Below are 12,447 nucleotides of genomic sequence, written 5' to 3' on the forward strand. Positions count from 1 at the left end.
AGCTGAGAAGGGGTTTGTAAATTTGAGAAGTGTCACTTAACTTTTTTTCTCTAGCTTTGCACTAATCTAAACTTTTGAGAGAGGAGAGAGGATGAAAAGGAAATTCAGGGAAGATAGTAAACATAAAATTTAGCATACTATCAAACTAAACTATTTGGTTGGATTTGATTATTTTTATCCAAAATCATCTTCCTGGAACAGGGTTTTCTCCTGCTGTAGGTGCAAGTAGCAAGTACCTTAGATAAAGATATTCTTACTGATTGAAAAGTTGTCTTTTTAAATGGTACCCTGAGATTAGACCCTTGAATATCATATAAAACTCTAGAGCATTTCCCCATGAAAGAAATGTGTATGTTGGGGCAGAGATCTGAAAGCATTGTGGATTTTAAGTATTCTATACAGCAAGGTTAAAGGGAAAATTTCATAGTCTATGTTCTGCCAATTTAGCCATGAACCTAATCTTTGTTACAATTATCTCTATTTTTGGTTGAGAGCTTTTGGAATGTCCCAGTTAGCTTAAAGCAGATGGCCTGTTCTACTTCTTGTTATCAATCAGAAAACTTCACAGTAGCTGCCCAACTCTGGTTTCTGATTGCTTCACATTTTTCATTCTTTCTAGGATTTTTGGGCAGCGGTGTATGTAATGATAGCTTATTGTGGCAGTTGATAGCAGTATACAATCTTCAAACCAGTTATTGTTTAAGTTAAGTAATCTCAGTAATAATTATTCCGGATATTTCTTCTGTGCAAGCTTTTCAGGTCTTAAGTAGATTACAGAAAATAGACCAACTCGGGACTCACTTTACTCGTAAGTGAGGTATCATTCTTGGTGGTTCTAACAGCATATGTTTCTTATTCTGAATGTTTATTCAGCAATAGGAATAGAGCAAAGATGAAAAAGTGTGAAGACCTTCAGTTGTTATCCCATGAATATCTGCTGATGAGTCTCCAATCACATAATTAAACATTGAAGAAAGGCAAATTCACAGTCATGGGCTATTACTAAGCATTTTGCTTTAAAAGAAAGCCAACTATATGTGAAAACACATTATAGGATCCCATTTCATAAAATCATAGATCTGAAAAAGTTATGATCACCTCATATTCGAGTTTAAAAACTGGAAGACCAGAAAGTGAATTGATGCATAAAGGATTACACATATGTTTAATTAGTGACAAGACCAAGAATAGGACATCAATTTCCTAATTGAAAGCCTACTTGCTACTACCAGATTTCAGAATTTTGTCTCAAGAGTGGGTTGCTGCACTTTAGGTGATGAGCATCAAAGTATGAGATTAATGGGAATCACAAGTTATGACTGCTTTCATCACACTGCAACCTCAGATGTACAATTCTGTCCCCTAGTGTACAGGAAAACCATGTCGAAGGTCCCCACAGAGGTGTGCCCATCTTGCCTTTCACTTTGTTCCTTCTCATAAAATTGGGAAGGGGTGGAAAGTTAAGAGTGGGTTTTGGGGCTAAGTTTGTGAACTTCTCCCTAATTTTACTTCTTAAGATAAAAGGTAAAAAGCCATAATTTAGTAAATAGTAATTACCAAATTTTATTTTTATTGTTTTACAAATGCACCATGATAATGTAAGATGGTAACACTGGGAGACTGTGGGTGAAAGACATACAATATATAGGGACTCAGAATTCTTGCAAATTTCCACAAATCTAAAATTAACCTGGGGGAAAAAACAGCTTATTTAAAGTGAATAAAAGGGGAGTACTTCAAGAAGTTCATGGAAATTGTGTCTTATGAAATAACTATGCATGGTCAATAGATATGTAAATGAGTTTGATTGCAGCGCATTTACAATATATATGTATTAAAGCATCAAATTATACATTGTACATATGCAATTTTATTTTTCAATAATATTTCAGTTAAGCTGGAGAAGAAAAAGAGTCAAACATGCACAAAAGGCCACTGAGTGGAAAACAAAATAATGATTACTTATTTATATAGTATAGCAAAAAGAACATGGTTGTTTAAGTTAGAAATTATGTATTTACATCTCAGTTCTAATACTTCCTTCTAAAAGAGAGTATACTGGGATCATTGCTGTGGTGTAGCAGGGTAAGGCTGCTACCTTCTGGGCCAACAGCCTGCATGGTGCGAGCACTAGTCCTGGTTGCTCCACTTCTAATCCAGCTACCTGTTAATGTGCTTGGGAAAGCAGCAGAAGATGGCCCAAGTCCTTGGACCCTTGCAGCCACATGAGAGACCCAGATGAAGCTCCTGGCTTCTGGCTATGGTTTGGCCCAGCCATGGCTATTGTCAGCATTTGGGGAGTGAAGCAGTATATGGAAGATCTCTCTCTCTCTCTGTAAATCTACCTTTAAAATGAATAAATAAATTTTTAAAAAGAGAGAAAAAAAAAACTGCACAGCCTCTTTACCAGGACCCATTAAAAAAAAAAAAAAAGCTTTTTGTGAATTGGAGAATTTACACAAGTACTAGCAAAGTACCTGGCACAGTATGTGTTGGTGCTGTCAGAAATGTTGGTGCCCCACCATGACCCATTAATCTGTGATAAGACCTAATCTGTGATAAGACCTGCATCTGTTTGCCAGAGGCAATCTGCAAGATTTGGGAAGGGTTTTTTTTGTTTGGTTGGTTGGTTGGTTGGTTGGTTTTTTTTTCAGGCAGAGTTAGTGAGAGAGAAAAAGAGATAGAAAGGTCTTCCTTCCGTTGGTTCACTCCCCTAATGGCCGCTACGGCCGGAGCTGCACCCATCTGAAGCCAGGAGCCAGGTGCTTCCTCCTGGTCTCCCATGTGAGTGCAGGGCCCAAGCACTTGGGCCATCCTCCACTGCCCTCCCAGGCCACAGTAGAGAGCTGGACTGGAAGAGGAGCAACTGGGACAGAGTCCAGCGCCCTGACTGGGACTAGAACCCGGGGTGCTGGTGCCACAGGCAGAGGATTAGCCTAGTGAGCCATGGCGCCGGCCGAGGGAAGGGTCTTCTGATATCAGGCATGTCACAGGTGTGGAATCCAGCCTCCTCAAGAACAGTCTTCAGTCAATGATGGATGTTAGTTGGTCTTCTCTGGTCCCAGAGATTCTCCACGGGATTGTCAGCCAAGATAAAATAAGCCTAGTTGAGAACAAAGAAGAATAAGGTATATTTGAGGCTTATTAGGATTGCAGTCCAGGAGACACAAAATTCAAGCAGCCTTAGAGATGTGCTGGAAGGTTTTACAGCCCAGACTGCAAGGGGGCTGTGAATTATACAACCTGTTTGTCAGGAACTACGATTGGTGCAGAAAAGGTTAAACTGCTTTGTAAGAGGGGGATTGGGCACAGTCTCAGGAAGCAAGGGTTTACCCTTACAAGCTATCGCAGAGACTCGAGAATCTCCAGCCAGAAATGACCCTGTTCTCAAGGTCTTCACGACCCAGGCGTATATGTTCAAAACAGCTCGGTTCAAGAGTTCAACTTGCAGCACATCTGAGGCCTGTTTTGACAAGAGCACCTACTCACTCCATTTTGAGCACCCAGATCAATACTGTTCCTTCTTCTTTGGCAGGACTAGGCTCCAATTGTCTGTAATGATAACTTTCTGGATTACATATTCTTCATTCTATGTGCCCCTTTCCTCTTGTTTCCTATAGATGTTTCCTAGACCAAAATGCAGACTGATCTGGGTTTAAAAGCCTTACATTGCTATTTGAAACAGGTTATTTATTTTTTATTTTTTTAAATAAAAATTTATTTATTATCATTGATTTTTTAACTTTCATTTAATAAATACAAATTTCCAAAGTACAACTTTTGAATTATAGCGGCTTCCCCCCCCCAACCTCCCTCCCATCCGCAACATTCCCATCTCCCACACTCTTTCCCATCCCATTCTTCATCATGATTCGTTTTCAATTATCTTTATATACAGAAGTATATACTAAGTAAAGATTTCAACAGATTGCACCCTCAAAGACACACAAAGTATAGAGTACTATTTGGGTAGTAGTTTCACCATTAATTCGCGTAGTACAACATATTAAGGACAGAGGTCCTACATGGGGAGCAGTGACTCCCATTGTTGATTTAACAATTGACACTCTTATTTATGACGTCAGTAATCACCTGCGGCTCTTGTCATGAGCTGCAAGGCTATGCAAGCCTCTTGAGTTCACCAACTCTGATCTTGTTTAGACAAGGCCATATTCAAAGTGGAAGATCTCTCCTCCCTTCAGAGAAAGGTACCTCCTTCTTTGATGGCCCATTAAACAGGTTATTTAATCTCTCTGAGCTTTACTCTTTTCATCTTTAAAACAGAAATTGTCATTCCTAAGGTGATGTGATCACTACTGAGATAATGGGTCAGAATATGGATAATCATTACATATGTTCCATTGTGTTAGGGCATGTAATACAATAATAGGTGCACCCCTTACAGAGAACACAGGCAGCATCAGTAAAGTCATATCCAGGTGCCAATCAGAGGCTGGAAAATTCCAATACTGGTGGCTCCATTCCTGCTTTTAAGCTAACTCCCATTACAACCTGAGTCCTTCATACCAAATTCTGTGGAACACCACTTGATTTACAGGTTTTTTTTAATACTTGTTATTTTTTCCTTTACATTATCTGCATATTCATATTTAAACACACATCTAAATCTGACTTAACAAGCACATCTGACTGGGTGGTTTTTCATGTTACTTAAATATTTAATAAGATATAAAATATCCATCCATGGGTTTCCCTTAAATAACATGCTCCTATTCCTTCTATCGATGGGTTTCTCTTAAATAACATGTTCCTATTCCTAGCCTAACACATCTGTTAATTTATCAAATACTAATATAAGCCAAATTTTTCAGTAATATATCTGTTGTACACAGTAGGTCACACTTGTACAAATTGTGAATGTATACATGTAAGTGGTAAACCTATGAAATCTAGAGAGTAAAATAATAAGAAATCCTCTTGAGGCTTAAAAGTGTGTATTTATGCAAAATACTTGGTCCACGATAAGGATGCAATGAAAAAATACACAGATTGAATTATCATGCTAATTATAGACTTTTCTAGATAAGGTCATTAAAAGTTATTCAGCCTTTGAAATTGATTGCTTCTTTATATCACAAATCTTTGTTCATTTAATTGATTTTCGTAATTGTAAGTTTACTTAATGATATCTTTTGTTTTTATTAAATGGCAGTGTTTTAGGTATATTTAGAGTCTGCATTGTATATTGTTTCTCCTTTGAAAATTTTCTTGAGAGAAAAAAATGAGCAGAAGCAGACAGACTGTTCTAGGACATCCGTTTCTTTAGAGACATGAGTTCTCTAGCATAAAAAAAGATTGGATTCCAAATCGGTTAAATTGCTCCTTCTCTACAGTACAGTGACATGTTGTCTTGTTACAGTGGAACATGTGCTCTCATTTTGGACGAGCTGTTCTGTGAAAGCTTTATTTAGCCATGTAGCCAATCCCCAGGTTTGTGGGTGGTGCCTCCTCTCCATGTTAGCGGTTTGCTCCATTTTCATTATTGCTTCTGCTCTGTCAGCTGGATTACAGTTTAGCAGCAATCCTTTTAAAAAGCAAGATATTTCTCAAAATAGACAAAACAGTTGACTAGACAGAAAGGAGGTACAGTGTCAACAAAAGTAGGTCTGTTGTGTGTTGTTCCTGGAACCACTCCTGAGAAACAAGCTTAGATGTGCATAATCAGATAGGCACTATTTGAAAATATAATAAATGTCCTAATATAAACTTTTATCCTGTTTTATTAAGAAAAGCAAATTTTACAAAACATGATTGAGTGCAGAGAATACTTCTATGTTGTACTTATGTTTAAGGAGTTGAAATAAATGTATTAGCTGGCTCTGTTCACTTCTTTTTTATGAGAAAATTTCAGAATCTGTAGGTAAATGGATAATACTTCAATTAAATTAATCAACAGATAGGTCCCATGATTGATTGTATAGCTCATTCAGTTGAAAACAAGAAGCATTTTTTTTTCTCCTTTAGGGGAAGATATATTGAGTTTCATTATATATAATTTTCCAAATATAAGATTGTCAGTGACACAGAAAGGTAGTCCACCATTTGGGACACCCAAACGCCATGTTGGGATGTCGGCTTATGTAACAGTCCCTCCAAGCAGCATTTTTACCATGAGCTTTTGCACCACTTTCCCTCCCCCACCCCACGCTTCTGCTAAAAGAAAAATTTGGTCAGGTAATATTTACTCTTCAGGAAAAGTGACACATTTCACTTTTGGGGACTTTCCTATGGTTAGCAAGAATGGCCAATATGGAAAGAAAAAGGGGGACAAGCCCCCTCTAGTCCCTTGTTTGTCTAGCAGAGAGGAAGTGACACCTCTTTCAGAGCACAACTTGGAGGATGCCTGCAAAATTGCCAGCCCAGCAGCGTTCAGTCCCCCATTGTAGCCCATGCTCCGCAGACTTCAGGCCCGTTCCTGCGAGGGCACTGCTCCGCAGAAATCTCCATCCTGAATAGAACGATGAATTCCGTGTCTTGATTTTACCACTGCGTCTCCTCTCTTCTACAGTGCATTCAGCAGTAATATTTTAGAAGATATATTTGACTTGCTTTGGTGATATCTCTTTAACTATTCTTGGATAAATTGTCTTTCTTTCTAAACCATTTCTGTAAAAGATTAATCTTAGTTTTACCACATCTTACTTTATCGCTGCTTTCTCTCCTCCCTCTCACTTAAAATTGTAGAGCAGAACATTTTAATGTGCATCCTTGGACCACATAGAGGTGAAATGGCTGCAGGAAGCCACAAGTCACCTGTAAGTGTACACGAGATCATGTGTGATTCTCCACATAAACACATAAACTAGGACCCGTGTCTGTCTTCAGATTCACAAAAAGGTGTATGTATCACCCAGTTCTAAGAACTACTGTCCCCTGGTTTCCTCTCTCCCACATGTATTAGGAAATACTACCTTGTAGCCACATGCCAGTGGATCCTACCAAATACATTTATCTCCACCATCCTTTCTCCATTATACTTCACTGCTGGCTTCATATTTTCTCTTATCTTTTTGAATTATGTGCTTTCTACATTCCAACTTATGAAACATAAGAGGGGCTCACGCCATTGCTCACTTGGTTAATCCTCCACCTGCGGTGCCGGCATCCCATATGGGTGTCAGCTACTAATTCCGGTTGCTCCTCTTCCAGTCCAACTCTCTGCTTTGGCCCAGGAGGGCAGTGGAGGATGGCCCAAGTGCTTGGGCCTCTGCACCCACATGGAGACCAGGAAGAATAATCTGGCTCCTGGCTTCAGATCGGCGTAGCTCCGGCCATAGCAGCCATTTGGGGGGTGAACCAACAGAAGGAAGACCTTTCTCTCTGTCTCTCTCTCTCTCACTGTCTAACTCTATCTGTCAAATAAAGAACAAAAAAGAAGAAGAAGGCTGGCGCCGAAGCTCACTAGGCTAATCCTCCGCCTGCGGCACCGGCATCCCGGGTTCTAGTCCTGGTTGGGGCGCCGGATTCTGTCCCGGTTGCCCCTCTTCCAGGCCAGCTCTCTGCTGTGGCCCAGGAGTGCAGTGGAGGATGGCCCAAGTGCTTGGGCCCTGCACCCCATAGGAGACCAGGAGAAGCACCTGGCTCCTGCCTTCGGATCAGTGTGGTGCTCCAGCCGCAGCGCACCAGCCACGGCGGCCATTGGAGGGTGAACCAACGGCAAAGGAAGACCTTTCTCTCTGTCTCTCTCTCTCACTGTCCACTCTGTCTTTCAAAAAAAAAAAAAAAAAAGTTAAAAAAGAAGAAGAAAGAGAATGAAATAAAAAAGATGTGATGTCCTAAAAGCTCTCCTAGTAACAGTGGTTGGCATTTTCTTCATGTGGCATCTAATTTAATGTTGTTGCCAATTAGCACCCTTGTCTTTACAAATGAAAAAATTGAAGCTCAAAGGTTAGTTATTCACACAGCTTATATATAGAAGAGACCAGATTTATATCTGTTTTGAATCTATAGTTAATCCCTTCCACAAAATATTTCTAAGTGGTGTGAATGGCCATAATTTATGTACAGCATTGCTTTTCATAACCTATAACCCCTACATGGGATTATTATTCTCTGGCATCAAAAAACACTTTCACTGCACTTTGTACATAAATCTAGTACAAATTTACAGATGCATATATGTTACTCTGTCTGCATAAGTGCTCTCATATTATCTCATACCATCACTTAAGGACTATGTGTGCATTCATTAATGTGTTCACTTTTTAGCCTGCCATTTACTAAATCCTACTATTGCCAGATGATTTGAAAAGTTCTGGAATATAGTGATTCTAAGCCACATCTTCATATTAGATTCTACTTGGAAACTTTAAAAAAAATGCCCATACCTAGACTTAGCACCAGAAATTCTGATTCAGTTTATGGAGGTGGAACCTGGACAGTGTATTTTTTAAAAAGTTTTCCAGTGTTGTCAGCTTTGATTCCTTGTCCTAGAGTGGTGGTTTGTCAAAGTGCAGTTTGGCAGAATCAGCATCACCTGGGAACCTGTTGGAGTGGCAAGTTCTCAGCCCTATCTCTATCCTTCCCACCTACAGTTCTAGAAATGCCAAGGCTAGAGCCTGCGATCTCTGTTCTACAGTCCTCACGGTGTTTCTGATGCAAACTACAGGTTCAGACATGCTTCTCTGGAGACCCAGGGAGAATCAGCCACAGGACCAGTCACTAAACCTTTCTTCGTGGTCTCAAGGAATTCCTGTTTAAATCTCCATTTTAATTATCTAGCACAGCTCTGCGGTATATAACTTGGATGTGTTATTACTTCTTCAGAAGAATGTGGTTTCCATCTCTTCTTGGAGAGTCATTAAGTTTAATGTTTGTAAGAAAATGATTTGTAAATTAACAAATATTAACAAAAGTCTGGTGAAAATTACACACAGAAAAAGAAAAGTATAAAATATTTAATTGTAAGATATAAAATTAGGCCAGCGCCACAGCTCAATAGGTTAATCCTCCACCTGCGGCACCAGCACCCCGGGTTCTAGTCCCGGTCGGGGCACTGGATTCTGTCCTGGTTGCTCCTCTTCCAGGCCAGCTCTCTGCTGTGGCCCAGGAGTGCAGTGGAGGATGGCCCAAGTGTTTGGGTCCTGCACCCCATGGGAGACCAGGAGAAACATCTGGCTCCTGGCTTCGGATCAGCGTGGTGCGCCGGCCACAGCGGGCCGGCCGCAGCGGCCATTGGAGGGTGAACCAACGGTAAAGGAAGACCTTTCTCTCTGTCTCTCTCTCTCTCACTGTCCATTCTGTCTGTCAAAAAAAAGATATAAAATTATAAAATATGACTGTTAAGGGGAAAATATTTCCTATAAAGGATTTTAAAGTTGTCTTTGTGTTATGTTGCCATTGTAGATCATGGCATTATCATTATTATATTTGCTAGTCTTTATTAGTATAGATTTTATAGACTTTTGACAGTAAAATTGACATAACAACTAGACATATTTAAAGCATGTAATTTCATAAATTTTGACACATATATGCACCAGTAACAAAAGACAGTTGAATGGAGCCATCCAATTCCATTATAGATATGTATTACCTGTGCAGGTTCCCTAACACACCTCCATCCCCACACACACCTCCATCCCCGAAGGAAGAATGAGGTGGCAAAGAAGGCTTCTAAAGTAAGGTAACATGACATAAAAGGCATTTTTGTTGTGAGCTTAATTGAATAAAAAGGGCATAAGTTTCACAGAAATGAAATAAAATTCATCTCACCTATCTAAAGTCTTACTGCTATTTGTCATGTAGCATTTTAAAATATTTACTTAACCCCCTCACATCTTGAAATTTCAGTTGAGAAATGAGCTTAACAAGTTTAGTGATATATACAGCTCTGTCACTAAGAATTTTGACCCCCATCGCAATCTCTGCAATTAGTACTTGCTCTAGGTGTCTTGTTTAGTTTTGACCACTTTGTACTCTCAAATGCATATTTCTCTGCTGTATTTATTACAGACAAAACCATGTAGATACTTTGGTTTCTAGAGCAACAAAATCAAATTCCTTGCTTATAATTTACTTTTAACTTTCTTTTTCTGTCTGAGCAAATTATTATGTCTCTAAAATGTTCTTTTGCCATCACCCACATAAGCTGATCCTGGGACCTTCTATTTTAAGCTTAAGTTTGCTTTTCTGTCTCCCTTGCAGGTTGGCTCCATGAGTTGGGAAAGAGACTGGAATCCCCCTACTATGGCAACAACACCTTGGGGGGCCCCTCAATCCGCAGTGCCTACATCGCTGCGCTGTACTTCACCCTCAGCAGCCTCACCAGTGTTGGGTTTGGCAACGTGTCTGCTAACACAGACGCAGAGAAGATCTTCTCCATCTGTACCATGCTGATTGGTGGTAAGAGAACATCTCTTAAACCAAGAAGGGAACACGTGTCTGCCACACTGTCACTGCTCTGTTTGTCCTGAAACTCAAGAGATAAATGGGATACACACGAAGAGTCTAAAGGCACTAATTGGGAATTCAGTGACAAACATTGGGTATACGTATGGATTGCAATGGAAGTCTGATGCTGATGCATTCGACTTTCTGGGCAATGAGTAAGCAGCCATTTACCTGGTGGTTGGTTGTGAAAGAGCAGGGACTTTCTTTTCTTCGTAAGATACTTTCCTCTTGTGTTTGTGTTTCATTGCCCTGAGTCACACATCCGCTCAAAACTCACTTTTATAGTGACAAATAGGTCTGTGTCATCAAACTTTATTAAGGTTAATATAGTAAATAAAGGATGCTTGATCATTTGATAAAAAACTAGTTAAAATTAAAAATATACAATAATGAGTAGGTAAAATTTTTCAGTTTTGTTTGTGTTCCATTCTCTGTGCTAAATACCATGTTACAATACCAAGTCCCTGAGTAATTACTAAAGCAAATCTATGGCATGGGCACTATTATTATTCTATCAAGTAGACAAGTTATCATACTATCTTTTTTGAGTTCCAAACTCATTCTATATATTCTACTTGGTCATACTGGGGATTGGATTCTGCAATCTTTATTTTTCTTTGCCAGCTGACTTTGGTTACTTCTGTTTCCAGTAGTGGGCACCAGAGAGGGCAACTGGTGGGCAGAGGACAAAGGGACTTCCTGCTTTCCTCTCAGTGGAGGAGAGCAGCTCCAGCAATCAGCAGGTGGTGTCTGTTTTTAGTCTCTTTAGGCAACCCCAAAGCCAGCCACAGAGATTCATCAGAGATTCCTGTTTCAGTTAGGCATGGCAACCATGTTCCAAGTCAGAGCCATGGATCCTTAAGGAACTTCACAGCTCTTCCCCTGGGCTTCTGCGTTCTGATAACCCTGCTTCTTCTTCTGTTGAATGTGTGTAGATTCAGCCCAGAGTGTGACAGTCCCTTCTTCCTTTCTGTCCAGGTTTCCTCCATGCTCACTTTGTTGCTCATTCAGCCTTCTAAGTCCAATGAAATCAGTTTGCTCTCAAAAAAATTCCTGTTGAAATATTCAGTAAAATAGCCAAGTGTGTCTACTCTGAACCTTGTAATTGGTATAGGATTGATACTATTATTCTCCACCATTTTTCAAATGAGAACTCTGAAGCTTGGAGAAGTAAAGCAACTTTCACAATGCCAAAAACCAGTGACTGAAGGAGGCAAATTTGAATCCACGTGAATATTTACTATTCTCTTTAAGTACACAAAAGGAATTACATTATCATTATATATGTTTACTGAATTATAAGAGTACTGTCATGGAGAAGCAGATGTGGAAGTCCACTTGGATCAAGTAAGCATTCTTCATAGACCAGAGCTCTTTCAGTATTTTCTGTCCTACAATATTCCCCCAAAGGCCCATTTGATCATGTTCCATTTATGGCCTTAATCCCAGATATTACACTGAACCTCATACAAGAGGATGGCTTTTGCCATGGAGGATGTGATAGGAGTAGCAGGTAGGACATCAAGCAATTGATGAATCAGCACTCATGGTGAAATCAAAGTATAAACCACACCTTCCCTCAAGGAGCCTGTGATCCTGTTGGGAGAAGGTTGGCTCAAGTAGGCAGGATGAGTTTCAACAACACCAGGCTACCAAGGCTAAGTGTCAGATCAGTTAGGAAGTTCAGAAGCAGTGAGAAACAAAGGCCTGGAGGAAAGCCTTGTGCTATGGCCCAGTTGCCCAGGTAGCAGGCTGGGACTGGAGCAATATTAGCAGCCTCTTGGTGGCTTTGGGAGCAGAGAATAGGAATTGTCGTTTTCTGAAGAGCTACAGCATGCCAGAGCCTGTGGTGGCTGTTTCATACCCCATCTCATGGCTTATATAATTCCTATTCTAATTGATGGCCTGTCTTAAAACCCAACAAAATGGCAAGCACTTTACAGATGCATACAGACTGTACTTATGTATAGCATTTATCCATGTTTCTTCTATTCCTAAAGGAAAGTTTGGGAAACATTCAAATGCTCTAGACTT

At 39.9% G+C, this 12,447-nt stretch overlaps 1 protein-coding gene across 1 annotated transcript in view; it reads left to right on the plus strand.

Moving 5' to 3' along the window:
• KCNH8 (potassium voltage-gated channel subfamily H member 8) overlaps window positions 1-12,447 on the plus strand; it is a 451,930-nt gene that overhangs the window by 320,465 nt on the left and 119,018 nt on the right. The window contains exon 8 of the mRNA XM_002716200.5: window positions 10,168-10,365. Coding sequence (XP_002716246.1) covers window positions 10,168-10,365 — 198 coding nt within the window. The remainder of the gene's footprint in view (window positions 1-10,167; window positions 10,366-12,447) is intronic.

Source organism: Oryctolagus cuniculus, chromosome 4, assembly GCF_964237555.1.
Source record: "Oryctolagus cuniculus chromosome 4, mOryCun1.1, whole genome shotgun sequence".
Taxonomy (NCBI): domain Eukaryota; kingdom Metazoa; phylum Chordata; class Mammalia; order Lagomorpha; family Leporidae; genus Oryctolagus; species Oryctolagus cuniculus.